General features: G+C 43.2%; 2 protein-coding genes across 3 annotated transcripts in view; both read right to left on the bottom strand.

Annotated features, from left to right (window-relative positions):
• The window catches only part of LOC115127532 (girdin-like), a 33,600-nt gene extending 18,025 nt beyond the window's left edge, over nucleotides 1–15,575 (bottom strand). For both annotated transcript variants that reach the window (XM_065006180.1, XM_065006181.1), the window contains exons 1-9: nucleotides 14,808–15,575; nucleotides 14,609–14,700; nucleotides 12,039–12,144; nucleotides 9,681–9,750; nucleotides 8,784–8,842; nucleotides 8,455–8,538; nucleotides 1,981–2,100; nucleotides 1,388–1,557; nucleotides 103–184 (exon numbers count right to left, since the gene is read on the bottom strand). In XM_065006180.1, the coding sequence (XP_064862252.1) occupies nucleotides 103–184; nucleotides 1,388–1,557; nucleotides 1,981–2,100; nucleotides 8,455–8,538; nucleotides 8,784–8,842; nucleotides 9,681–9,750; nucleotides 12,039–12,144; nucleotides 14,609–14,700; nucleotides 14,808–14,870 (846 nt within the window). In that variant the 5' untranslated portion in view covers nucleotides 14,871–15,575. The remainder of the gene's footprint in view (nucleotides 1–102; nucleotides 185–1,387; nucleotides 1,558–1,980; nucleotides 2,101–8,454; nucleotides 8,539–8,783; nucleotides 8,843–9,680; nucleotides 9,751–12,038; nucleotides 12,145–14,608; nucleotides 14,701–14,807) is intronic.
• A 1,449-nt stretch (nucleotides 15,576–17,024) lies between these two features.
• LOC115103529 (inactive phospholipase D5-like) lies at nucleotides 17,025–27,567 on the bottom strand. Its single transcript, XM_029624360.2, has 10 exons — nucleotides 27,181–27,567; nucleotides 23,359–23,495; nucleotides 22,895–23,078; nucleotides 22,514–22,622; nucleotides 21,430–21,557; nucleotides 20,523–20,720; nucleotides 19,093–19,244; nucleotides 18,599–18,764; nucleotides 18,184–18,274; nucleotides 17,025–17,932 (listed from the first exon to the last, which is right to left on the bottom strand). Exons 1-10 carry the CDS (start codon nucleotides 27,217–27,219, stop codon nucleotides 17,703–17,705), a joined length of 1,434 nt encoding a protein of 477 aa, XP_029480220.2. The 5' UTR covers nucleotides 27,220–27,567; the 3' UTR covers nucleotides 17,025–17,702.
• Nucleotides 27,568–27,827: the final 260 nt, after the last annotated feature.

Raw genomic sequence — 27,827 nt, 5'->3', positions numbered from 1 at the left:
ACATGCATCTGAATAATCTCTGATAGGAGTAAGGATACTGTGTGTCATGTTACTGAGGGTTAGAGAGGAGGGCCATCTGTGTGTGTGTGCATCACTCTCTACCTCCTGTTGAATCCTCTTGAACTCAGCCTCCATGTTCTCCAGCTCCTGTCTACAGTCCAGTACCTGCTCACTCTTCTCCTCTCTGAGTGGGATGGAGGGAGGGAGGGAGGCAGGGAGGGAGGGAGGGGAGAGAAAGAGATGGAGAGGGAGGGATGGAGGGAGGTGGAGAGGGATGGTGTAAGTATGCAGAGCTTTTCTTAATGATGCCGCACAAACGCATGCACGCCACACGCACAGTCCCGACTTCTACCCCCCATCCACTCAGACAGATACAGTAGGTCAAGTCATACAGCCATTATATACAGCTCTTGGAGAAGACATTTAAATGTTCAATTTAATATTATATAAGAGAACCCTTTGAAGAACCCCTTTTGGTTCCCTGTAGAACCCTTTTGGGACCCTTTTTTTAAAGAGTGCAGATATGGGATGCCTGGCTCCTGCTTGCTTGGCCACATTCCACCACACACTGCAGCACCCAGACCATCACTTCCTCCACCCCCAGTTTCTCTGGGAAGTAGCAACATACTGGCCAGTACTACGGCATGACTATTTTTTAGAACCCTAGGAGAAAAGCTTCTCTCGTACATGTTTTCTCACAAACCTATCACTTTGTTGACATCAAGTGTGCACTACAACCTAAAGCATTTCTAGGCACAGAACAGATAGTGTTGGGTTGCATTATGAGGATACTGTACTGCTGTACAGCCCGGGGGCTTGAGTCAGCATATCCCAGTTAGACAATGAAAGCGATAAAAGAGAGAAGAGGAGGAGAGATGGAGGGCTGAATCAGGTCTGGGGGGTGGCAGAGGGCAAATGTGGGACAATGGCGATGCAAGGCCCTGGAGGTTCATGCCAAGGCAGGCCAGGGAGAGAATCTGGGCCAAACTATCCCCAGACACCTTCTCCTGTATCTGTTCAGGAAGACTATTTCAAATGTTGTACAGAATATAAAACAAGGAATTAAGGTGCCCTAGGGTGCTTTTGAGTTCTTTAAAGAAGGATTACATACAGTATATCCTCTAACGCTGGGTTAGGGAAATGACAAATGTATCCTCTAAACACAATGACCAGTTGGGTGGAAGATGACTCAGAAAGTCCTCAAGCAGTACTGCATTACTGTTAAAATGACAGATTGTGCCTTTCAAATACATTTATGCTTAGCCTGCATTGGAGATCTGTTTGTGTTGTCTTGCCAACCCCATGTCTGTCATTGTCATGCCCAGGTTACTTTATGACCACTGAGTGGGAGGGTTGGGTCTGGGAGTGTCGTTATCTGACTACTCACAGCTCCTGGCGCAGCCGTCTGACCTTGGCCTTGGAGTCGGCCAGCTCCACAGACAGGTGCTGGTGGGAGGCCGCCTGCTGTTGCATGCTGGGACAGTCACTGGGGGACTGGGCGCTGGGCGGAGAAGGTGACGGGGTGGACTCTCTCTCCTGCATTAGCTCTAAAATAGTCTGGGGTGGGGAGGAGAAAAGAACGGAGGGAGGAAAGATGAAAATAGGACAGGAAATGACACTCCTTCACCTGTCATTTCAAGTGCAACTTCCTCCATTTCAAGTTCCTCCATTTCAAGTTCCTCCATTTCATCACAGATCAATATCAAAAGTAAATCAGTAACTACTGCTATAAAGGGCTAGTAAGACAATGCTCAAAGATATTCCATTGAAATACATGATCGTCAAATGACAGAATATTTTATGGCACAGCAATATCTTGTATGACTCAGCAAGGTCAAACCTATAAACACTGTACAGTGTGTCAACAGTGGCCCCTACCTCCAGCTGTGTGTCTCTCTGGCCCACCAGGCCTACATAAGGATAACATAACACATTCATAACCCTTCATAACCCCTCCATAACCCATTTATAACCCCCTACCTCCAGCTGTGTGTCTCTCTGGTCCACCAGGCGCCTGAACAGGGTCTCCAGGTCCTCAGCACAGAGCTCGCTGGCCTCCAGCCAATGGAGGTCCAGTACACTGTCCTGACTGTGGGTAACCTGACCAATCACGGGGAGGAACAGAGAGTTGCAGTCACAATGATTTACAGCACCGTAGGTTGGTGAGGACGGGCTCGTGGTAAAGGCTGCAGCAGAACGAGTGGAATTTGATCAAATAAATCAAACACATGGTTTGACGCCATTCCATTCACTCCGTTCTCCCTATATATGTATCTCAAAGCAGTACGTGGAATGATACTGTACATAGGTAGCACTCCATGATAAATTACCCTAAAAACATGTTAGTGTGTGTAGTCAAGTATAGTGAAATATTGTGCAGGTCTTTTAGCAGCATCTATGTGTGTTATTAGACACATCCTCTAATGTTGCGAAACACCCAGCACATGTGTTTCAAATGACAATGTTTGGACCATGTTATTGGGAACCAAGTAGGAGTGCCTCTGTGACTGGATTGGCTACAATGGAAGACTGGCAATGCAATGACAGTTTTTCATTTTTCATTGCACACTGTTCCCAATAAGCGCCTGATGATCGTGCTGTGTAACAGTAGCAGAACACTGTGTATTGTTGTCACGCAGACGAGACAACACGTGCTAGAACGTTCCTTTGGTATTCATTTCTGGGGAATCCGAAAGCATTTTCATTTAGTTTGCATTGCTCGTGACCTGTTCAGAGTATGTAACATCTAGCACACTGAATCATGTGATTCAATCCCTGATCCTATCACACGTAGAGTACTGTCTGGTTATATGGTCAATCCCTGATCCTATCACACGTAGAGTACTGTCCGGTTATATGGTCAATCCCTGGTCCTATCACACTTAGAGTAATGCCCAGTTATATGGTCAATCCCTGGTCCTATCACACTTAGAGTACTGTTCAGTTATATGGTCAATCCCTGGTCCTATCACACTTAGAGTACTGTCCGGTTATATGGTCAATCCCTGGTCCTATCACACTTAGAGTACTGTCTGGTTATATGGTCAATCCCTGGTCCTATCACACTTAGAGTACTGTCCAGTTATATGGTCAATCCCTGGTCCTATCACACTTAGAGTAATGCCCAGTTATATGGTCAATCCCTGGTCCTATCACACTTAGAGTACTGTCCAGTTATATGGTCAATCCCTGGTCCTATCACACTTAGACTACTGTCCAGTTATATGGTCATCCTATCACACTTAGACTACTGTCCAGTTATATGGTCAATCCCTGGTCCTATCACACTTAGACTACTGTCCAGTTATATGGTCAATCCCTGGTCCTATCACACTTAGACTACTGTCCAGTTATATGGTCAATCCCTGGTCCTATCACACTTAGAGTACTGTCCAGTTATATGGTCAATCCCTGGTCCTATCACACTTAGAGTACTGTCCAGTTATATGGTCATCCTATCACACTTAGACTACTGTCCAGTTATATGGTCAATCCCTGGTCCTATCACACTTAGACTACTGTCCAGTTATATGGTCAATCCCTGGTCCTATCACACTTAGACTACTGTCCAGTTATATGGTCAATCCCTGGTCCTATCACACTTAGACTACTGTCCAGTTATATGGTCAATCCCTGGTCCTATCACACTTAGACTACTGTCCAGTTATATGGTCAATCCCTGGTCCTATCACACTTAGACTACTGTCCAGTTATATGGTCAATCCCTGGTCCTATCACACTTAGACTACTATCCAGTTATATGGTCAATCCCTGGTCCTATCAATCCCTGGTCCTACTTAGACTACTGTCCAGTTATATGGTCAATCCCTGGTCCTATCACACTTAGACTACTGTCCAGTTATATGGTCAATCCCTGGTCCTATCACACTTAGACTACTGTCCAGTTATATGGTCAATCCCTGGTCCTATCACACTTAGACTACTGTCCAGTTATATGGTCAATCAATCAATCCTGGTCCACACTTAGACTGGTCCTATCACACTTAGACTACTGTCCAGTTATATGGTCAATCCCTGGTCCTATCACACTTAGACTACTGTCCAGTTATATGGTCAATCCCTGGTCCTATCACACTTAGACTACTGTCCAGTTATATGGTCAATCCCTGGTCCTATCACACTTAGACTACTGTCTGGTTATATGGTCAATCCCTGGTCCTATCACACTTAGACTACTGTCTGGTTATATGGTCAATCCCTGGTCCTATCACACTTAGACTACTGTCCAGTTATATGGTCAATCCCTGGTCCTATCACACTTAGACTACTGTCTGGTTATATGGTCAATCCCTGGTCCTATCACACTTAGACTACTGTCCAGTTATATGGTCAATCCCTGGTCCTATCACACTTAGACTACTGTCTGGTTATATGGTCAATGCCTGGTCCTATCACACTTAGACTACTGTCCAGTTATATGGTCAATCCCTGGTCCTATCACACTTAGACTACTGTCCAGTGGTCAATCCCTGGTCCTATCACACTTAGACTACTATATGGTCAATCCCTGGTCCTATCACACTTAGACTACTGTCCAGTTATATGGTCAATCCCTGGTCCTATCACACTTAGACTACTGTCTGGTTATATGGTCAATCCCTGGTCCTATCACACGTAGAGTACTGTCTGGTTATATGGTCAATCCCTGGTCCTATCACACGTAGAGTACTGTCCAGTTATATGGTCAATCCCTGGTCCTATCACACTTAGACTACTGTCCAGTTATATGGTCAATCCCTGGTCCTATCACACTTAGACTACTGTCTGGTTATATGGTCAATCCCTGGTCCTATCACACTTAGACTACTGTCCAGTTATATGGTCAATCCCTGGTCCTATCACACTTAGACTACTGTCCAGTTATATGGTCAATCCCTGGTCCTATCACACTTAGAGTACTGTCCAGTTATATGGTCAATCCCTGGTCCTATCACACGTAGAGTACTGTCCAGTTATATGGTCAATCCCTGGTCCTATCACACTTAGACTACTGTCCAGTTATATGGTCAATCCCTGGTCCTATCACACTTAGACTACTGTCCAGTTATATGGTCAATCCCTGGTCCTATCACACTTAGACTACTGTCCAGTTATATGGTCAATCCCTGGTCCTATCACACTTAGACTACTGTCTGGTTATATGGTCAATCCCTGGTCCTATCACACTTAGACTACTATCCAGTTATATGGTCAATCCCTGGTCCTATCACACTTAGAGTACTGTCCAGTACTATATATGGTCAATCCCTGGTCCTATCACACTTAGAGTACTGTCCAGTTATATGGTCAATCCCTGGTCCTATCACACTTAGAGTACTGTCCAGTTATATGGTCAATCCCTGGTCCTATCACACTTAGAGTACTGTCCAGTTATATGGTCAATCCCTGGTCCTATCACACTTAGATATGTACTGTCCAGTTATATGGTCAATCCCTGGTCCTATCACACTTAGACTACTGTCCAGTTATATGGTCAATCCCTGGTCCTATCACACTTAGAGTACTGTCCAGTTATATGGTCAATCCCTGGTCCTATCACACTTAGAGTACTGTCCAGTTATATGGTCAATCCCTGGTCCTATCACACTTAGACTACTATCCAGTTATATGGTCAATCCCTGGTCCTATCACACTTAGAGTACTGTCCAGTTATATGGTCAATCCCTGGTCCTATCACACTTAGAGTACTGTCCAGTTATATGGTCAATCCCTGGTCCTATCACACTTAGACTACTATCCAGTTATATGGTCAATCCCTGGTCCTATCACACTTAGACTACTGTAATGTCCAGTTATATGGTCAATCCCTGGTCCTATCACACTTAGACTACTGTCCAGTTATATGGTCAATCCCTGGTCCTATCACACTTAGACTACTGTCCAGTTATATGGTCAATCCCTGGTCCTATCACACTTAGAGTACTGTCCAGTTATATGGTCAATCCCTGGTCCTATCACACTTAGACTACTGTCTGGTTATATGGTCAATCCCTGGTCCTATCACACTTAGAGTACTGCCCAGTTATATGGTCAATCCCTGGTCCTATCACACTTAGACTACTGTCCAGTTATATGGTCAATCCCTGGTCCTATCACACTTAGAGTACTGTCCAGTTATATGGTCAATCCCTGGTCCTATCACACTTAGAGTACTGTCCAGTTATATGGTCAATCCCTGGTCCTATCACACTTAGAGTACTGTCCAGTTATATGGTCAATCCCTGGTCCTATCACACTTAGACTACTATCCAGTTATATGGTCAATCCCTGGTCCTATCACACTTAGAGTACTGTCCAGTTATATGGTCAATCCCTGGTCCTATCACACTTAGACTACTGTCCAGTTATATGGTCAATCTACTGGTCCTATCACACTTAGACTACTGTCCAGTTATATGGTCAATCCCTGGTCCTATCACACTTAGACTACTGTCCAGTTATATGGTCAATCCCTGGTCCTATCACACTTAGAGTACTGTCCAGTTATATGGTCAATCCCTGGTCCTATCACACTTAGACTACTGTCCAGTTATATGGTCAATCCCTGGTCCTATCACACTTAGAGTACTGTCCAGTTATATGGTCAATCCCTGGTCCTATCACACTTAGAGTACTGTCCAGTTATATGGTCAATCCCTGGTCCTATCACACTTAGAGTACTGTCCAGTTATATGGTCAATCCCTGGTCCTATCACACTTAGACTACTGTCCAGTTATATGGTCAATCCCTGGTCCTATCACACTTAGAGTACTGTCCAGTTATATGGTCAATCCCTGGTCCTATCACACTTAGAGTACTGTCCAGTTATATGGTCAATCCCTGGTCCTATCACACTTAGACTACTATCCAGTTATATGGTCAATCCCTGGTCCTATCACACTTAGAGTACTGTCCAGTTATATGGTCAATCCCTGGTCCTATCACACTTAGACTACTGTCCAGTTATATGGTCAATCCCTGGTCCTATCACACTTAGACTACTGTCCAGTTATATGGTCAATCCCTGGTCCTATCACACTTAGACTACTGTCCAGTTATATGGTCAATCCCTGGTCCTATCACACTTAGAGTACTGTCCAGTTATATGGTCAATCCCTGGTCCTATCACACTTAGACTACTGTCCAGTTATATGGTCAATCCCTGGTCCTATCACACTTAGACTACTGTCTGGTTATATGGTCAATCCCTGGTCCTATCACACTTAGAGTACTGTCTGGTTATATGGTCATCTGCAGCAAAGAAAGATCTAAAGATTCTCCAAATGGCTCCTAACAGGGTAGCCAGATTCTCTTCATTGATCTAACCGTATGAATATTATCCAAATGCATCAGAATCTCTCATGGCTTCACGTTCAAAACAAATTACAATCCAGTCTTCTGATTTTCTTTAGGGATGGTCTATTTTTTTAAAAACACACTGCATTTTTCAGTCCAGCTATTACATAAACACGCATAACCACCAAACCAGACAGGCAAATTCCGTGCAGCTAAAACAACCCAAGGACAAATCGCCTTAAATCTACAGTTTTACATAGAGCCATAGCTGAATGGAACTCTTTACCAATCCATATTTCTCAGGCAAAAAGTAAATGCACCTTCAAGAATAAAATAAAATAACATATAATGCGATAGACCATACGACTGGACAGGAAATAGAAAGCATCAACTGAATGTTAAATGTGTTTCCTGTCAGGTATTTGAATCCTCTGTATGGTCTACATGTTGAATGTTTGCGAAGACTTGATTGTGGTTGTTTGTAATGTCTTGTTAATTGGTGTTGGACCCCAGGAAGATTAGCTAGCGTTACGGTGTTAGCTAATGGGGATCCTAATAAAAATTACAAAATGACCTATGACCTTAAGTTCCATGTGAACTTCTATTACTTGGGGGAAATAATAACGTAATTTCTAATATGAACTAAATACAATGAAAGGTATTATTGTTCTCCTAAATAAATACATGTGGGATAAATGTGATATAAAAGCTAACCATGTAGTCCTTTGTAGCTCAATTGGTAGAGTGTGGTGCTTGTAATGCCAGGGTAGTGAGTTCAATTCCCGGGACCACCCACATGTAAAATGTATCTACACATGCCAAATGCATTTATTATGTTGTTGTTAATTACTAAAAGCCTGGTGGTTATATAGGACCTTTAACGTATTATTGTAAAATGAATGTTTCTAATGCTTTTTTAAAAATGATCATTATTTCAATCACAACACAGTTTGGTGCATGTTGTTATAAACAGTTTGCAAATGGCTAGCCTGCCCTTGTCATGTTCTCAATCACTAATACTTCCACATAAGAGAAACATGCATGTTACTGAATGTGGAACAAGCTAGCCTGAGTCCCAGATCTGTCTTGCCGACTCTACTGCTGTCATTCTCACGCACAGACCAGGGACAAGCGCAACGTGGAACGAGATACTCTACCTCTTGGATATGAGCAGCTATTGCTGCTTTCGTGTCAAAGTCGAGAGTCTGGATGCGTTCGACGTACTCCTCTTTCTTCTCACACTGAAAACACACAGTGGGTACAGTAGATTAGGGTCTTAATGAGTGTGTGTAGCCTAGCCTGGGGGACGGACATCCTGTTGGTGAGGTGAAACAGGGGTCCCCTTCAAATCCTCAATTATGAGCCAGCTAAAACAACATCTTTCCATTTGAATTTCAGACAAATAAAAGCAAGCAAACACACACAGTGACACACAACTACACACACAGTGACACACAACTACACACACCCCTCCAACTCCTCCTACCTGGACAGCACATCCCAATAAGAGAAGAAGTAATTTCTTCATTTCCTCCAAACTTTGCTCTGAGGAGAAAACCCCCAAAATACAACCCCCACATTAAATTCAGATTAAAGGAGATTCAGATGTAGTCTAACAGGCTGCTGTGTGAATTTGGGTCACTCATCAGGCCAGAGCCTGTCACCAAGGCTAGCACATCTATCAGACTGATGGTGTGCATTTGAATTACACATCTGCTGAAGACACAGACAGCGAAGGCCCTCAAAGTCTGTCTTATAGGAGTTTTGAGGTCAATTTATAGGGCAGCATTGCAAATGAACTGGTCTGGTTTGAGTTCAGTTTACTCATTTGAATAATTATATTATGTCATGGTATGTCAGGGACAACAAATGGAAGGATGATACTGCAAACGCTAAGATGGTGTCAATCATCTTACAAACTGTACTTATCTACGCAGCACAGATACAGTTGTTATTTCTAGTCTCTCAACAGACGTGTGTGACTGGCAACCCAAGTCTACAGGTAGGATCTTCATTTGACCACTTTCTCATAGAAGGAAAATAATCCTGCAGCAACAGGAAATGTGAATTATTGTGTGGATTATAATTTATGAACATTTTTGTAATGGTTGACAAAAATGTTGTTGGGGCAAATCAAGTCGGACATTTTTAAGTGGATATGACCAACTTTAAAAAGCCCTTTTAAACATGGAATACAATAGAAGTTTGACATTTCCGGCAACAACAGGGTGATCAAATGAAGATGCTACATCTGTGGAACTATAGTAGTACTGTACTTCACATAGAATTCAATGGGCACCGGTAGAATTCAAAGGGTGTACTGCTCTCTCTTTGGGTTTCTCAACAGAATGTAAAACGGTGTGGGCATGGTGGGCAAACACACCACAGTGAGGAGTCCTGCCAAGCAGCAACACGCTGGGTAAAGGCATCATGATCAGCTGCCTCAGAGTCTCCTAGGAAAGGGAGAAAAGGGGGGATGAGAAAGGGAGCGTGGGTACAGAAAAGGACAACGAAAGAGTGAGACAGGAGGACAAAAAAAAACACTGTTGGGATCTGGCCAATGCTATCTGAATGAGTAGGGTTGGGATTGTATAGTCAGGCATTTAAATGTGTCGACTTGGTGCCAATAGACGGAGAGGGACCAGAATGGCTGTAAGAAATGGGCAGTTTCTTTGGTGCTTCTTTATGCATAACCCTTTCAGCCTATAATGCCAGTGGTGCCAAGGCACTTTTCAGTCTGGGGAATTGTTGACCAGACCGGAGTTCAAATAAAATATTTGCATTTTTCTTTCAAATATGTAGCACATTTTATTGAGCCTGCGTCGAGTGCCAGGTGGGAGGGGTTTGCACTTTAGGGACTATTCCATTGGTTCCAGGGTAAGCTCAATCGAGCACAGCGAAAGTATTGGAAAGACACTAAATACTATTTGAACCCATGTCTGTTTGTTGGTCGCTACAGTGGCTAGCTAGGCTAATGTGGTGTGAATGTGTAATGCAATGTTTCATTTCCCATTGGGAAAACCAGGGCCCCTCTTCAGTTCAGGAAACAATTAGTAAAGTCCCTAGTAAGAGAGTTCCAGTCTGGCTAGCCATGCAGCTGTGATGCAGTCAAATCAACCACTGCCATCCAACCAACCAGTCAATTTTTCCAGTGACCGCGACCCATTTCCAGTGAGGAATGTTCAAGGGACTGGGTTCTGGGGTCACTTTGATTTCCCCCTCGAGCTAAAATCTGATTATGAAGTGAAGTCATTTTTTTGGACTGCGGTTTATAGCAGAGTTGAGATTAAATCATCTCTTCAACCAGTGATTGGTGCACTACACACAAAATAAGACTTGGATAAATTTGACATAGAGATTACAGCTGCAACGTTGCAGCTGACTATGACAAAAATAATATATCTTTAAAAATCCTGTCACAAAATGCACAAATCTAAGACTAACACAAACTAGGCCAATTCCATCCCAAAATAATTATGTTTAAATATGACAGAATTTGAATCTGTCCTGAAATGAGTGTCTGGGAAACAGACTTCATTTCATCTCTTGATCAAGCATTGTAGCCTAAATTACTGCAGAGAGAGGAGAGCTGCCGTCTTCATTTGCCATCTTAGCATACCTCCCAAATTGCAATCCACTCCTTTTTGACTGGGGCCCATAAGGAATTCTGAGGGGAATTCATTAGATATCTTGATTGTTCTTGGTGTTTCTTTCCTGTTCTTTTTTGTTTTTTTGCTGAGCAAGAATTAGAAGTGATTAAACTCTCCCTCCGGAATCCAAATCAAACCCTTTTGGGAAAGTAGATTGCTGGTAAACACACCACAGACCCTTTACGTATAAACTACGACAATATCATTTCAAAAGACTATCATTCTTCATGGATTTTTCTAGATGATATACTGTAATGACACACTGTGTGTGCTGTATGATGAGGGTTTGTACAAATGCATGCCCTGTAAATAAATACAGACACTTGAATAATTGTGTTTCATACAAACAAACTAGCTAAATACATTTGGTTTCTGATCTTATGTCTGTATAATTGCTCTGTTTTACATGCAAACCGCAGCATTAGACAGATAGACAGTCGTGACTCTCTCGCTCTCTGTCGTGATCCCACCCAAATGGGTCATTCCAAAGCCTTGTAGGTCTGGCACAGGCATTACTGTAGCCTGCCTAACGACACACACTGATGGCACAGGCATTACTGTAGACTGCCTAACGGCACACACTGATGGCACAGGCATTACTGTAGCCTGCCTAACGACACACATGATGGCACAGGCATTACTGTAGCCTGCCTAACGACACACACTGATGGCACAGGCATTACTGTAGCCTGCCTAACGACACACACTGATGGCACAGGCATTACTGTAGACTGCCTAACGACACACCCTGATGGCACAGATGTTTACATGGTGGATGTGGTGATATTTAGGGCAGTCGTCTTAAGAAGAGCCTGGTTGACAGTCTGGTGGGTGGCCTGGTGGCCGACCAGATCAGGCCAGGGCCGTGGGCCAGATGTGCAGAGAGATGCTCTCCTCACTTAGAGGGTATTAAACCCTTCCCATCATGCATTTCTTGAGACTGTGAGTGTGTGTGTGCGTGTCCCTTCCCTAGAATGAATGTGGTTTGACTTGCCAATCTTTCAAACTCAAATGTTCCACACAGTATAAAAGGGAGGAATGTTTAATGGTGGAAACTTAACTAAGAGGGAACATCCATAGCTGTAACTCACTAGGTAATAGGTTTTGATTTGACGGATGAGAACGGTGAGGTTCAGAATCCTCTGACTGGGGTCGTTGTTCACTTTGTTGACGCTCGGAAGAGTCGCTTTGGGATTTCTGAGGAGAATGAAAACATTATAATAACGTTATAGCAACTTAATTACAACAACGTATTTCAGCTACAGCCACAAAGATGGTAAAGTGTTACCCGTGTGATTTCTGAAGGAAATGAAATGACATTACATATCAATTCTATTTCTAAGATGTATTAGATGCTATTTCTTCAGCCAAAGAGGAGGTGAGTTATGTGGTAAGCCAGGTGCTATAAATATATAGTACATCTGACTAAACTTGGCTTTAACTTCCATCAAACCTGCTTCTAGCTCTCTCTCTCTGTTTCTCCCTCTTTTTCTGCCCCATTACATCATTCCCTCTGTCAGGCTCATGGCATGATGAATTCACAGCCAAATGGTAGCTGCTCTCTAGCCATAGCATCAGCCTGCTCCACTCTAGCCTGGTCCCAGATCTGTTTGCTCAGTCTTTCTAACTCCTATGGTCCTTGACACGTGTGAGTTGGGAAGAAAGCACAAACAGATCTGGGACCAGGCTAGCAACACTCCACTCAGGCACCTAAAAGAGCCCTCCCTTCACTCATCCACTCCCTTCCCATCCATTTCAATTTCCCTAACGACTGGCAATCTGACTGACACAGTGACCTAAACCTATTTGGCCTCAGCCTCCTGTAACAGATAGGATGTACCCTGGTATCTGTCCATGGCTGTATTCATTAGGCAGCAAATGGAAGCAAACATTCCAAAACAGGGAGGGACCAACTGAACTGGTCCAATAAGAAACACATATGTTCGATTCCCGTTGCAAAATGTTTCACTACTGTGAGCCCTAATGAGGATGACCCATTGTCTCCTGTAGGTCTCTGAGCCACTACTGTCTCCCTCGCTGCCATCTGTCTCGCTCTCCACATAAAACTAAACACTATCAACAAGCCCCTAATCCAGAGGGTCTCCATGCAATCCAAGGGATTATCCTAAACCTAACCCACCGGCAGGCCCCGGCATTGTGTGTGTGTATGTGAGTGTGTGTAATTAATGCGTGTGGTGTGTGTGTGTATGTATGTGTGTGTGTGTGTGGGGGGTGTATTGTTTTTTAGCCAGACTGTGACAGACGCTCTTATCCCCAAGAAGACAGGATATGTATATTTGTTTAAACCTCTAGTTATTTGGGTCCCTTCAAACATAACACATTAGTCCTAGAAATTGATATTACACACCCAAAAAGGCATGTACCTCGGGTTCAGAGCTAGGCTATGTCTACCCATAATAAAAGTTGTTCTATGGGGTTATAGTGCCTTTTCATTGGACAGCTTGGGTCTAACAAACTCCCCGCCACACTGATGACTGTCTGTCAGAGGGGACATCAGTTTGTGATGATTAGGTGGGTGATGATAATTCTCCCAGCCATAAGGTACCCCAACAATAAGCTACTCAGTAAGCTCTTGAAGACTTCCTTTAAGACTTTGATGGCTATGGACTTCACACAAAAACCTATTTTGTCCCAGATCTGTTTTGTAATGTCTTGTCAACTTCGTCGCCGTCATTGTCACATCAGCAATGGGAGCTGGAAAGACTGCACAAAGTGATCTGGGACTTTTCTGGAAACCAATTAGAAACAGTACAGTACATATTCTTGACCGAGACAGACAGACAGACAGACAGACAGACAGACAGACAGACAGACAGACAGACAGACAGACAGACAATGAACTCCTTCAGCGCAAGTGAGTGACAAAGCACACACTGTTGTGCAGCATCGACTAGTTAACAAGAACTTCAGCAGCTCTGTGCTGTATTAGTAACAGCTGTATCCACTAGCCGACACGCAGAAACAGACAAGAACACAACTTCATTCTGAAAACACTAAATATCAGGCAGAATGACCCTGACCGACCCAGCACAACTTAGAGCTCTAAAAATAGCATTCCTAAAATGCGGCTAAATTCAGAGAGGACTGGAGTACAAACAGGTTAAGTGTTATATCACTTTGTACATACATTTTGTTTTGCATGAAGTTGGCAGCAGAACTCCCTCTAATTATAGCATGCCCAAATGGAGTCAAAATGGAGTCAAAACAGCCTGGTCCCAGATCTGTTTGTGCTCCTCTTAACTCCACTGATGTCATTGTCACACCAAACATGATAACGACTGATAAGGAGTTAGCATGATAGCAGAGAGACTGGCACTAAGTTTATTGTCAAAATACAACCAAGTTAAATAGCCTATTATTATGTAAATTCTCTCGTTAATAGCATGGATGATCACAGCAACATTATGAGCAACACTGTAGCTTGCTGTCAGATGAGCAGAAGCAGGTGATAAGCCAATCATTGACATGGGCTGTGTCAAAATGTGTCAAATTCCAGCTCCACTAACTGTTTTATCTGGACAGTGCTGCTCATTGGCTTGGATTAGGCTACACCAGGCCGGCATAGAGCCAACTTCCTTATTGGCTGCAGTGCAAAGGGCAAAATGTGCAACTAAACAAAACAAAAACAGACTAAACTTACATTTGAATCATGATCTTGTTCAAAACGACCCCATCCAGTAACTCGGGATAATCCAATGTCATGTTCCCATCGTTTTGCCCAAATGTCTTCACCTAAACAAAACAAAAAATAAAAACATAATTATTTGCTTATTAATAGGAAAATCAACGCCACGGACCTTTATCATAGCTACATTTTTAACATGCAGAAGGGTACTTACCCAAATGACAAGCGGGCTGAGCATAAATTGCTCCAGATGGGGAAGAAAAACCTCGCTTTCCATCTTGATCGATGTCCTTGATGATTGATCGATCCTTTATCAGCAAAACATATTGGATTTGATGATGACTTATGTAGGCGTCAAAAGAGAGATCGTTTGCTTGATAAACAGAGAACACTCTTTATTCAAACATTCGTCCTATCCCTAGAGGTGAATGAAACGCAGGACACAGCCACTGTCATTGTGGGAAAGCCTGCAGCATTTCTTGTGGTCGGCAAAGATCCCGTCGCTTTAGTAAAACTATTTGAGAATTCAAGTAGCTCCCTGCTGCAGCCGCAGTGAGACTGCATAATAGCCCCGTACGCACTTTTGTCGCTAGTACACAAACTAACATGCTACATCATTTGTTTTCAAAAGATGTCGATATGTAGCCGTGGACACGCATTGTTCAAAAAAGATTCCATTGGCATTTCCCCCGCAAATGTATTCTGTCACCTACATCCTTTGGAAGGTCCATTCCCTGCTGCTGCAAAGGCATCTGCAGGCAGTCAGGTGGCACATACCTAACGTTACCTCCCTCTTTCTCTCCACTCCTCACTCGCTTTCCCGTACAAAAACACATGCACGCGCGTATCAGTATCCACCACCTACAATTTGACGTTCTGTTGCGGGACACTCAACCTACGAGTGACGCAGTGCCGGGAAAGTAGCCACACTAAGTGTGCAAAAAAAGTTACAATGATCTCTCACTCTGAATAAATCGTATATGTGTACCGGTCCGTATCTTTGTCATGACAAAACGATAACACACTAACCTCAGTCAAACCATCGCACATCCCTGATGCCACCACCCATATAAAATAATCCCGAGTTGGTTCTAATCCGCAGGAGCAAAAAGTGCTAATAGAGCTGTCTAAAATATCTTTGACCTTAATCTGTTGCCATGACAACGGCACCCGCCCACCCCACCCTCTCCATCTCCTCATCGCTGGGAGGAGGCAGGTCCTTTTTCATCACAAAGCGACCATAAGCAGCACAGGGATAATGCTAAAACCACGCAACTCTTCACTAGAAGAAGCAGGAATGGAAAGCACGTTTCCCATTCCATATCACAACCATAGGCTACATAAAGGCTATTCCTTATAACAAAATACAATTTGGACAGAAAAAGTGCAAAACATTGTATAATGCAAGTTGAGGGGATACATAAACCGCAATCCAAATCCAAACAAAAAAACTATCAATCGATAGGCCCCATTACATGTTTATAACAATTTACAACACGAATAAGCCTAGGCTGTAATTTCAACATGAATAGTCTACAATAAAACTTACTAAAAATGTTGATATCAAACTTTGCGGTGAACATACAACTAACTGAACATGAAAAAGTCATTCTCATCTCTCATTGAATCCATTTACACAGTGACAACCCAGAGCCATTTGATATCCAATATAATACTATCGCACCATCATGTGTTCAAAATAAGTACTACCACACTCCTGATGTTGCTTCATGTGGTGGCCGGCACGAACGTAAGGCACGTGCCCTGGGCCCCGATCTCCAGGGGGCCGCCAACCAAATTATTATAACACAACTTTTTCTTGTTGGGGGGGAGGAGCTTATGATAGCAAAATCTGTATACTTGCAGGAAATGATCTAAAAACGGCTAAAACTGCAACATTTTCTCATAGTCTCATGACAAAATGTGTAGAATAGCATTATAAAACATAGATTTTAGGCATGAAGTTAACTGCCCCCAAAAAAAAAAAAATAAATACAGCCCTGATGGGAATAACAGCCCTGATGGGAATAACAGCCCTGATGGGAATAACAGCCCTGCTGGGAATAACAGCCCTGATGGGAAAAGTAAGCCCCATGATACATTTTCCTACACTTTTCCCATTTACTAGGCCGAAGTGGTGGCCATTATATCCTTTGTTTTTCTGCTACTTCCCGTCGGAATTGTTTCAGAACAGTGGAAATAAGGACGAGGTATCGTTTTTATTACAGTCAAGTATAAAATAAGTTCACATTATATTATGGATCAACAAGGCGAAACTGTATCATAAATGTATCATAAATATAGTGTACATTCCATGTATGTTAATGAATCATTCCTACTTACATAGGCCTACTGGCTTCTGTATAATGATATTCTTCTGTTCTAGGTTAAATTAGCCTCTTGTCCTTGAGCGTGTGTGTGTACTGAGAAGGAAGGGGGGGCAGTTCCCCCAAAAGGCATGCCATGCAATTGCACACAGGTAACATCCTACCAGTTATATTGTCATTTGTTCATACGACAATAAGTCTAGAAAGAGAGGTCGTCTCCATGTAAGCATGTGAAATACAATTAAGGCAAAGCATTTTATGTTTACTATGATTTTTTTAGTGGTTATATCGATTATTAGAAAAGGTTAAAATACTGAGGTATTCTTGTCAAACTGAATGCATAATCAAACAATACAAAATGCATATATACTTCAGTGTGTGTAAATGTAGCTTGTCCTGAAAGAAATGACACCATTAGAATAGTCGTTTATGTTCGACCTCCATGCCGCTCATGCGTATAACAGTGCATATAATGGTCCACATAACCAGATTTGTGCATCTTCGGGGTAATCCATATTTGGCCGTCATCAAACATGGGGTGCATTCATTAGTACGCACCGCAGCAAACCGCAGCAAAACGTTTTGCAACAGAAACATATTTGCTACGAAAACGAGAGTTTCATATTGGACAATTTTAACTCGGTCCCACCACCTTTCGGGCCGTTTACTTCCTAGTGAATACACCCTTGTTTCATGACAAGTTAAAGGGAAAGTTGTGCTGATAGTTTATTAACAGGGGTCGTTAGACTCATTCCAGGTCTCTTTGCCCTCCTTGTTATCCGTCAGACTCTGGCCCTCTGGTTGTTGTGGAGGTTGCTGTATTTGCTACCCTCTGGAGTCCTGTTACTGGCCTGTAGGGTTTTAGCGTAGTGCGAATGCCAGTCTCTCTCGAATACAGCCTTCACCTGTTCCAGGATTGTGGCGCCCCTCTCCTTGAGAGTTTGTGTTGGTTTGATGACGAGTCCGGTCCCAGCGTTATAGACAAACTCACTCCCCACCCAGTCGTGATTACCTGAGGAAATAGAGGCAACGCACATCAGATATCATACCGTTGTGCCCTGAGCAAGGTACTGCATTCCAAACTAGCTCTAGGGAGTGCTGAATTGTGATTGACCCTTTGCTAATCTCCAAAATATGTGTGTGTGTGTGTGTGTGTGTGTGTGGGGGGGGGTTAAGAGTAAAGGATAATATGTCTTCTCCGTATAAATAATTGTATAATCAATGATACAGTAGATTCCCAGTGACTGGATCTGGATCACTGACCTATGTACACAGCACTGTCGGTCACCATGTACTTATTGTGGTTGACTCCTGGTTGACTATTAGCCATCTGCTCCCTCCTGCTAAAAAACCTCTGCAGGAACAGAAGATTAAAGTCAGAAAAGCAAATCGATATCCACCGCAATAGAGGCAATGCTAGTGCACTGTACGGCTTCACGTTGCTTTAAAACTCTATGAGCCATCATACATCTGAATTCCTGAGCCACTTTATTCTGAAAGGAATATTACAGTCCAACATCAATGTTTTTAGAAGTAGTCAAAAGTACTCTACTGTCGAGATGAAGTCACCCACACCCTTGATTGTGTAAAACCAGCTACAGTACGTGGTATTTCGGAGTGTAATATACAGTACATCTCTTTAATAGGCCTTTCACAGTCTTTCTTTTCATTCACTCACCACTTCTAGGGAGCAGTTGGTCAGCTCCATGCACAGTGACTCGAGGGACATCACAAAGTTAAAGGTGAGCGGGTGGGTCTGCTTCCAGAAACTAATGAGCATGCGAACTTTGACCCCTCGCAGGACCACAGCCTCACGTATCATCTCATCGATAGGAGACCAGTATCTGTGTCGATGGAAGGGTCACAAAGTCACAGGAAATGTCACAGATGCACAGCAGAGGACCACTGGGTGTTAGAACAACACTTTGAGCCACAATCCTTCATGTGTGTTTCAGCCAATGGCATCCCTGCCACTTGGTTTGCTACAAAGCGGAGGGTTTGGGCTCTCAAATTCATAAATCAAGGCACGGATGCAAACAACGGCTGCGCTCAGATTGCAGATTGCAGAAGGTATAGCTACAGCTTGTATGACATATATTATGTCATTGGTCCAATAATGAGCACATTGTGAAAAGATGAATAGGCTCATTATCGGATATTGGGAAGCATCACCTTGAAACTAAAGACCCTCCAGACCTTCTGGTGAGTAAGGGAAGGTAGTCTGTGACAGAGATGTAGATGAACAACTTGGCCTCCTGCATCACATGCTGTATGACATCTATGTCCTTGGCCCGATCCTTAGGACAGAAGAGGTCAGGAGAGGTCTGAGGAGGGAAGGAAGGAAGGAACCAAGAAAGGAATCATAATTAAGATGAGAACACACATTCAAATGATTCAATTTGACTTGTTTTGATTGCAGGTTATATTAAAGACAGTCAACTATTTCAATAAGTAGAGCTTCAGCGTTTCATAGCTTCACTTTATTACTGCCTTCTATGTGACAGCCAACGCCCCCTTTTAGCCTATATTTCACACTTTCAAAACAAAGGTTATTTTCCAATTTCCCATTTCCTACATTTTAAGCAGTCTCAATATTTAATATAGTATGAGACGTGGGGGGTGGGGGGGGGGGGAGTAGCGGGCGAAACGAGGACGGACATAACTCCAACATGCGTCATTGTCAGAAGTGAGCTGAGGGGAGCGGAGGCAGAGGAGCAGGGCAAGGTTTTGCCAACAGCAGCATCACAGTAGGACGCCGTACCATCATTACTTCCTGTTATGATGATGAATGTGTTCTCTGTAGCTGATCAACACATCATCCCTAGGGGGGTGGAGAGATTCATTACTGTCAAATTAGAAGCTGGCGCGTCCAACGGAGACGTTTCATTTGTTTCTCTGCGTAACATTTACATGATTAATCACCTGGATGGGTGTCGGTTTAATAATTGATAAATCAATCTGTTATGGGTGTCATAATGTTTTGTAAAGATTTTGTCCATCTAGTTCAGGACATTCTAGGGTACAAGAACATTTGGTAAATATCAGCTGCATGGTCAAGTAATAATATGTCTAGTAAAACTGCTTAGGGGTAGTTATGGTTAGGGTTAGGGTTAGTTAGGGTTATTTAGGCTTAGTTAGGGTTATTTAAAGTTAGTTAGGGTTAGGGTTAGTTAGGGTTGGTTAGGGTTAGGGTAAATTAGGATTAGTTAGCATCCGGGTACGTTAGGATTGGTTAGGGTTGGTTAGGGTTAGGGTAAATTAGGATTAGTTAGCATTCGGGTATGTTAGGATTGGTTAGGGTTGGTTAGGGTTAGTTAGGGCTATGGTTAGGGTAAATTAGGGTAAATTAGGATTAGGGTTAGTAAGGGTTATTCTACTCCATTTCAACAAGAGTGAAAAACATAACTCCAAAACTCCTATAGCAAGACAATGTTATGGTATGTAGACCAGTGGTGGCTGGTGTCACTATACATCGGAGGACAGGCTCATTGTAATGCCTGGGATGGAAGAAATGGAACGCAGCCCGTCCTCCGATTCCTCCCTCCACCAGCCTCCACTAATCTGCTCTATGTAATACACAGTACATAACAAAGAATCCTCACCGACACATAAGCGGTAACCTCTGTATCATTGAGGTACAGCGTTACGGGGCTGTCCTTGCCGTAGAGGGCCGTGACTCTCTTAGACCAGATAGAAGGGACGTAGTCTCTGTACTGGAGCTGCCAGTAAAAGGAGAAGACCCTATGGAGGTCTATAGCCAGACAGCTGCAGTTATAAACCACCACCCCCAACTCCTTCCTCTGTGGAGAGATGCAGGGAAGAGACGGAGGGAGAGGAGGAGGCAATGTGGTTGACAGTCTGGTTATTAAAGAGAGAATGAGTGTGTTGACTGGAGGGCTGAGAGACTCCTCAAACAGACTAGTTATACGCACTATAAGTGAATACTTGTCTGATGAATACATTGTTTGTTTCAGTGTATTGTGTTTGTGGACTATATACCTGTTCATTTCAGCTGACAAAGACTGCTGACAGCTCATTATTGCATGTACAGGACCTTGAGAAATTTCTGTTCTCTGCTGACATTTCTGCTAGAGTGTGTAGATTTCTGTTGTCTTGCACTGTCTGTGTGTGTGTGTGTGTGTGTGTGTGTGTGTGTGTGTGTGTGTGTGTGCGTGTGTGTGTGTGTGTGCGGACTCCTCATTGGCCAATATGTTAATTACATTCAATGGGAGTTCTACCACCAGCTGGCATTACGGCATGAAAGTGCCAGATAATCACTTCTCTAATCACTAATGGACTAGATCAGGGTTTGCCAAACCCGGTCCTGGGGCCCACCCTGGGTGCACGTTTTGGTATTTGCCCTAACACCACACAGCTGATTCAAATAATCAAAGGTTGATGATGAGTTGGCTATTTGAATCAGCTGTGTAGTGCTAGGGCAAAAACCTAAACATGCACCCAGGGGGGACCCAGGACCGAGTTTGGGAAACCCTAGTCTAGAACTGGTACCTTGGACAGTGATCGCCAGTCCATGCTGGCACTGCCAATGAACACATGCTTCCTATCAACAACCCAGAAATTGGAGTGCAGTCCGCCTCTGGTCAGAGCTGACATATTCACAAAGCGAACCTCTGCACCTGCAGGGGGAAAATGAAGTCAGGGAAGAAGAATACTTTATTGTCCATTTTCTTGGAGAGAATGGAAATGGGTGTTTTTTGCTTAATCAGCCCAACTCCAAGGGATTGGAAAGCACAGGGACGGCCTCAGTGTAGAACCCCAGGAGCAGTTTAGAAGGGAGCAGTAAAGTGCCTTGCTGAAGGGCACAACCTCCAGACAAACATTTAGGCTTCTAAAGCCCTGTTTCTATTGGCCCCTTAAATCACGGCCACATTCGAGAAGAAAGGCCAATGTGGCCTGTGGCTGACAGAAAGATGTATAGGCAGCCTTGGAGGCAGGAGGCAATTTGACAAGGAAGCAGTTAAGTTGGATCCATTTGCACATTCATGTTGTTTGACCTTGTGGACTCAAGTTTGCCGGAGAGCTCAAGGAGTGAGAGTGGAGCTCATACTGTGATGGATGTTGTATAAAATGTTGTATAAACTGGGTGGTTCGAGCCCTAAATGCTGATTGGCTGACAGCGGTAGTATATCAGACAGTATACCACGGCATGACAAAATGTTATATAAAGTGCTGTATCTGCTTTCCTTAAGATAAATATGAGACACTGTAGCCTACAGATGAGGACGTTTGCTACAGCAGGAAAATAATCCTGCAGCAAGAGGAAATTTGAATTATTATGTGGATTATAATTAATGGACATTTTTGTAGGGGTTGATATTTTTTGTTAGGGCAAATCAAGTCTGAATTTTCAATGTGGAAATTATCAATTTTAGAAGCCTTTTAAAAACTCAAATGCACTACAACTTTGCATTTCTGCTCTGCAGGAAAAATTCTTAACAACAAAATAGTTATTCAATTAAGCTCTTACATCTGTATGCATAATTGGGCACACACAGTACTATAGGCCATCAATGAATAATACATTGCTGTTTTTATATATTATGTGGAGTGATATGAATGAAGTGTCACTTACCATGCTCTGTTAGTTTCTGCAGTTCAGCAGAGTCTGTGAGACTGCTGGCAATCTTCAATTTAACCTCCCGAGTCTTGAGGTTGAGCAGTCTCTGGAACAGGAGCTGGCCCTGAGACATAAAAGGATATGTACAGTATGACTGTTATTGTACCCTCTGCTCTGTGAATGTCCTTATCCAAAGACTGTTGCAGGTTTTGTGTGGCTTAGTATCAATTTCTGCTGCTGGGCGCAATGCTGATATAATGGAATAGCACTTGGCCAAAGTAGAACATTTGTAGAACGGTCCATAGTTTTATAGTTTGCGATATATTATGATAAAGAAGAAGAAGAAGAAGTAGAATAAGATGAAGATGAAGAAGTGGCATTATTGTTACAAGATACCTGTTTGCCAGAGTTGGGCCATGTCTCTTGGTCCCATGAGTTGAGGTTCCAGACGGGAGATACCACCTCCACTGAGTGCTTGGCCTGGTCCAACAGGCTGTTGAGGCCTGTGGAGAGGGGCACGTGGGTTGTACCATCTACGGAAAGGGGGAGGTCCTCCGGAATGTTCTCCACAAGGACAATGCTGATGAGAAAGCATACAGTTTTAATCATAAAAAGCATGTACATCATTTCAGATCTCTGAAATCGATGATGCAGACATCTAAGACCTATGTTTATGATAGCATCTTAGGGCCTTGGAAGATTTTGACTCCTGTCAATTCTAACAATGTTGTAGGCATGTAGACTTACTTGTTACAGATAGGTAGCCCTGCTTACTGTTTTGGACCTTTATAATGACTTTCATTTAGCTAGCGCAAATATTTGGTTCTGGGTTCCTCTATTATAGTTCCTGTACCTCTTACCGACAGTGTCTGTTACAGTTCTCTTCTGTGATTCCATCCTCGTCCTCCCCCCAGACGTCTACCGCGGAGAAGGTAAGAGCCACCAGCACAGCGAAGCAGCACAGCAGAGCAAAGATGGCTATGCACTTCTGCTGAGACTGGAAGACAGGGAGGAACACACATCATGATCATTAGACACCAAACGGAAGAAAATAGAATGAAATATGGATGACTAAAGTGGACTTCTGCCGGGACCGAAAGACAGAGAGACAAACACAACACATCAAATCAGGGTTGTGTTCATTAGGCAGCAAACAGACTGAAACATGGATGGAAAGCCTGGACTTGTCCAATGAGAAAGGGTAATGTTTGTTTTCTGTTGCAAATACTTAGATATGGTGTGCCCTAGTGAATACGACCCTGGAGTTATCCAATAGCTAACACAAATACTTGTTTTCCATTGTAAAATCATTTAAAACATATGCCCTAAAGAACATGATCCACATCAACCTATAAATGCACCTCTCAATCTGTCCCCTTGTCATTTGTTTACATCCCAGATTATGACTAATAGAAATGCAGCCAAGGGAGCAAAACTAACCGTTTATGAGAGGAACCTCATTGGATTGACTAAATGCTCCTCAATCTCTTCTTTCCTGATTAGGACTAATCTCAGCCAAGAAGCAAAACTGACGAGATGAACTATTGACAAGTCCATTAGGTCTCAGGTGTTACACAACAAGAAAAACATCCTTCATTAGATTTGTATATCAATCATCAATACAATTGATCAGCAGTCAGGATTTAACGAATCGATAACCCAAATAGAACGTCATTGGACTGTGCAGCCAGACACCAGATGTGACAAAGGAAGGTATGGTCCATATTTAAAGCAGGCATTGAGTGCGTCTGAGCCGGACAGTGGAAGTAATCAATTCTCATTGGAGGCAGCGAAGCACATTTCCTCGGCTGCAATCCTCCGGTGGCTAGCTCCAGGCATTCCAAATGAATGGGCTGAGAATGGACGATGCTAGCTTACGGTCTAATGGTAATATATTGAGTATTGATGGTGGATGTCCTATTCTAGAGATCCTGCCATCCTCCAACACACGATACAGTATTATGCTGCAGTGGAACACTTGAGTTTAGGTTGGAGAGGCTGTTATAACGCTCCATTGCATGGCATTTAAAAACAAACTATTCACATTTTTATATAGTGTCACATTTTGACTTGAGGACAGCTGAACCAAGCCCCATTTCTTTGATAGTCACGACACTTGCCAAATTGGTTCCTCTTGAGTTGAAATCATTTCAAATACTTGACTTGTGTCTGATGGAGCTTGCCTTGCTAAATGGAACTTATACAGTAGTCCTAAAAATTCTCAGCCACAAACGGTGATCAAATGAAGATCCTACATCTGTAGGGGTCTTGTACTATATGGTTAGTTTTGAATGAGGATGGAGGGATCACAAGTCATTGATGAAATGTGCGTTTGGTCCATGGATTCCTTTTCCCTGGGGATCAACACACATACGGCCAATATCTCTCAAATCCTACTTTATGCTAAGAAGAAGCTGAGGGGACAAGTGAAGTGGAACAGTCTTCCTGTAATGAATACTCAGGGAGAAAAAGGTGTAGATTCCCGCACAGAGCACGGCAGGTGTTTATTTTGCCTTCGTAGAAGGCAGGAATCGTGGTCAAAGGCAGGCAATGGTCATAAAAAGGCAGGAGCAACAAAAATAGGACTGAAGGCTATAACTGGTTCTCACAAACGAGCTAGGAACACACTTAGTAGAGTCAGAACCAACAATACCTCACAAAGGCACAAACAGAATGAACTGAACTAAATAATGAGCTGATGAGACCAGGTGAGAAACAAACACAGGTGAAATCAATGAACAAAATTTAAAGACAGGGCTACGTTCAAGAACACGAAGAAACAGGGCTACGTTCAAGAACACAACGAAACAGAACACGAGGTTGACTAAGAAAATAAATACAGAACCTTACACTTCCAAACTAAAATGAAGGCAAATTTGATTCACAGTAAAACTATGTTTAAAGGAAAGAAAGAAGGAAAACACTGTTCTATTGAAGTAAAAGAACAGGGGCTTAGGTATGTAGGGCTTTTCTACAGCTGCCCTACGCCCACCTGAATTGTTCAGGCGCAACCAAGCTGAAAGGATTTTGTTCAACCTTAAACCGGCTACTTTGCTGTATTGAGACCGTGTACAACTTTTGGGGTCTTTTTGTTGTCTGTTAGTAGATGTAGTAGATGTAAATCATATGTTTAATAGTGTAAGGGGTGCAACTTTGGTTTCAGAAGTGGGGGGGACATCATTATTATAATTTATTTTTTATCATCTTTTTTTTTTTAACCCAATCCGATAAACACTCTAAACAGCCTACTCGGAGGCGTCCGCATGGTCCTAAAGTACGCCGCTGCCTCGTTTTGTATCACATTCCAATGATAAAACTGGGAGGACAAAAATGCAAACGCAGAATGTTGGGGGGGGGGGGGGGGGGCATGCCCCAGTGAAAGTTGCGCCCCTGAGTGTAAGTATCTATTTTATACAACAGTATTGTGAAGACACATCCCCTTGGGGGACAGTAAAGATGAACATTTTCTTCTCCCAGTGGGTTGGATGTATGTAGCTTTAATTGAGGGCCAATCTGATTCTCTCGGTTGTTTGGCCCTTTGGCACGACTGTTGACAGTGCCTATATCAGTGTTGCGCTGTGTGTGGCTGTCACCATCACATTATGTATTCTCTTTCTCTCTTTTCTTCTCCCATGTTGTATTTGAATCAACATCCTCCCTTGGCCCCTGCCAGCTTGTCTACTGTCTTTGGGTGAGGGAGCTTTGCCCTGAACCCTTCTTCCACAACTGTAGTTTTTTAAAGATTCTATGTAGTCAAGAATTTTCCACCAGTACAACTAATAACACTTCTGACAGCTAGATTTAGTATTTTCATCACCATCCCTCTCTGGCCCCTTGTCAGCTTGTACAGTGCCTTTGGGTGAAGGAGCAATGCAAATTTCCCCCTTTTTCCCAGCAGCTTTTTAAAACTTCAAGTAGTCAGACATTTACCATCATTCACAACCTATGAAACTTTTGCCAGTGAAGCAAAACAAAGAAGTCAGAAAAAACAATACAACTTTTGACAGCTAGTGAAACAAAAAGTGTCACTCCTCAGCTATAACATGTTGAGAATGGCCAGTCCACATAGAAACAGATTGTCAAGTCGATTTCAAACCCGGGCCATCATCTACTCTCCTCTCTGTCTGTCTCGGGCGCTCATGCGGAACGAAGGAGAAACAGCCCGGATGCACTTTGCACTCGTCTGTCGCGTCAAGGGAACGAGGGAACCGCTCCTCCCTTCAATTAATTTAGCGGAGTCAAGGACCTCGCCACGTTTCGCTGGTGTTAATACCCATGGGGAAATTCATCCGCAATAAATACAAGCCAGACCTGTCAGACACTATCCCGGCATAAACCCAGAATGACATTTTCTGGTATCATTTTTAATTCCACAGCAAAATGTTATTTAATTATATAATTTAAAAAACACTATTCTCGGTGACCAATTGTATCTGTATGCAACTAATTACAAGTAAAGCCTACTCTTCTGGATATTATAATCAACCAATCAAATCTCATTATGATCAAGCATTAAAATCTCAGCGAGAAAAGTTACTCAGCCGAAATGAGCCAGTATGTTCTGCAAGGACATTAACACCCAATTCTGTACAATATAATGAATAATAATGTACATAAATCATTCTAAAGAATAAAAAAGGAAGGTGATGAACGAATACATCATTGGTAAATCTCAAACTCACCTTCATAGGCTCCTGTGGCTGCGTAGTTGGTGCTGCCATGAGTCCTTTAAACTTCACACACTTGGTCAACTAACGGTCAACTAATGGTTAATCACATTAGACATTATCCAGTCTCAGTGACCTAGTAAACCATGACCCTGTCCTCGTAAACCATAACCATGACCCTGTCCTCACAGTGTCCCCTTGTCCTCATAATGCTGTTGCTCTGGTCCCGACAGTGTGTGTGATGCGTGGTGTAGTCCGAGGTCTGTCCCGGTAAGCCCTGACATGGTTTCTCCACTTCCTCTCTGGCTCTTCCTTTGTGCGTTCTTCTACTCTGTCCACAGTGATAGTGTGAAAGTGTGTGTGTGTTGGGATGTGTGTGTTGGGATGTGTGTGTGTGCTCTCTCTACTCCCCTCCACACTGACAGAAGCAGAGGGAGAGATAGAGTAGGAACAGGACTGTACCCACCCCTTCAGTCCAAACATCCAATGTGAAAGCTCTCTCCAAGCTGAGCCTCATCGCTCCCTCCCTCCCTCCCTCCCTCCCTCCCTCCCTCCCTCCCTCCCTCCCTCCCCTTCTTCCTTCCAACCCGCTCCTCTCCCTTAATTTATTCCTTCCTACCTGCCCTGTGAAGCAAAACTCAACCGGCAGAAAGCAAATGGAC

The sequence above is a fragment of the Oncorhynchus nerka genome, linkage group LG21, assembly GCF_034236695.1.
Source record: "Oncorhynchus nerka isolate Pitt River linkage group LG21, Oner_Uvic_2.0, whole genome shotgun sequence".
In the NCBI taxonomy this organism is placed as follows: domain Eukaryota; kingdom Metazoa; phylum Chordata; class Actinopteri; order Salmoniformes; family Salmonidae; genus Oncorhynchus; species Oncorhynchus nerka.
This window is presented reverse-complemented; position numbering and strand designations above follow the sequence as displayed.

What these genes read in the sequence shown, in the direction of transcription:
- LOC115103529 (XM_029624360.2), bottom strand. Translation starts at nt 27,219, where the DNA reads ATGGCAGCACCAACTACGCAGCCACAGGAGCCTATGAAG. An exon ending in AGCCACAGGAGCCTATGAAG is followed by an intron (nt 23,496 to 27,180) that starts GTGAGTTTGAGA and finishes CCTGTCTTCCAG; the next exon opens with TCTCAGCAGAAGTGCATAGC. An exon ending in GGAGGGTCTTTAGTTTCAAG is followed by an intron (nt 18,765 to 19,092) that starts GTGATGCTTCCC and finishes CCATCGACACAG; the next exon opens with ATACTGGTCTCCTATCGATG.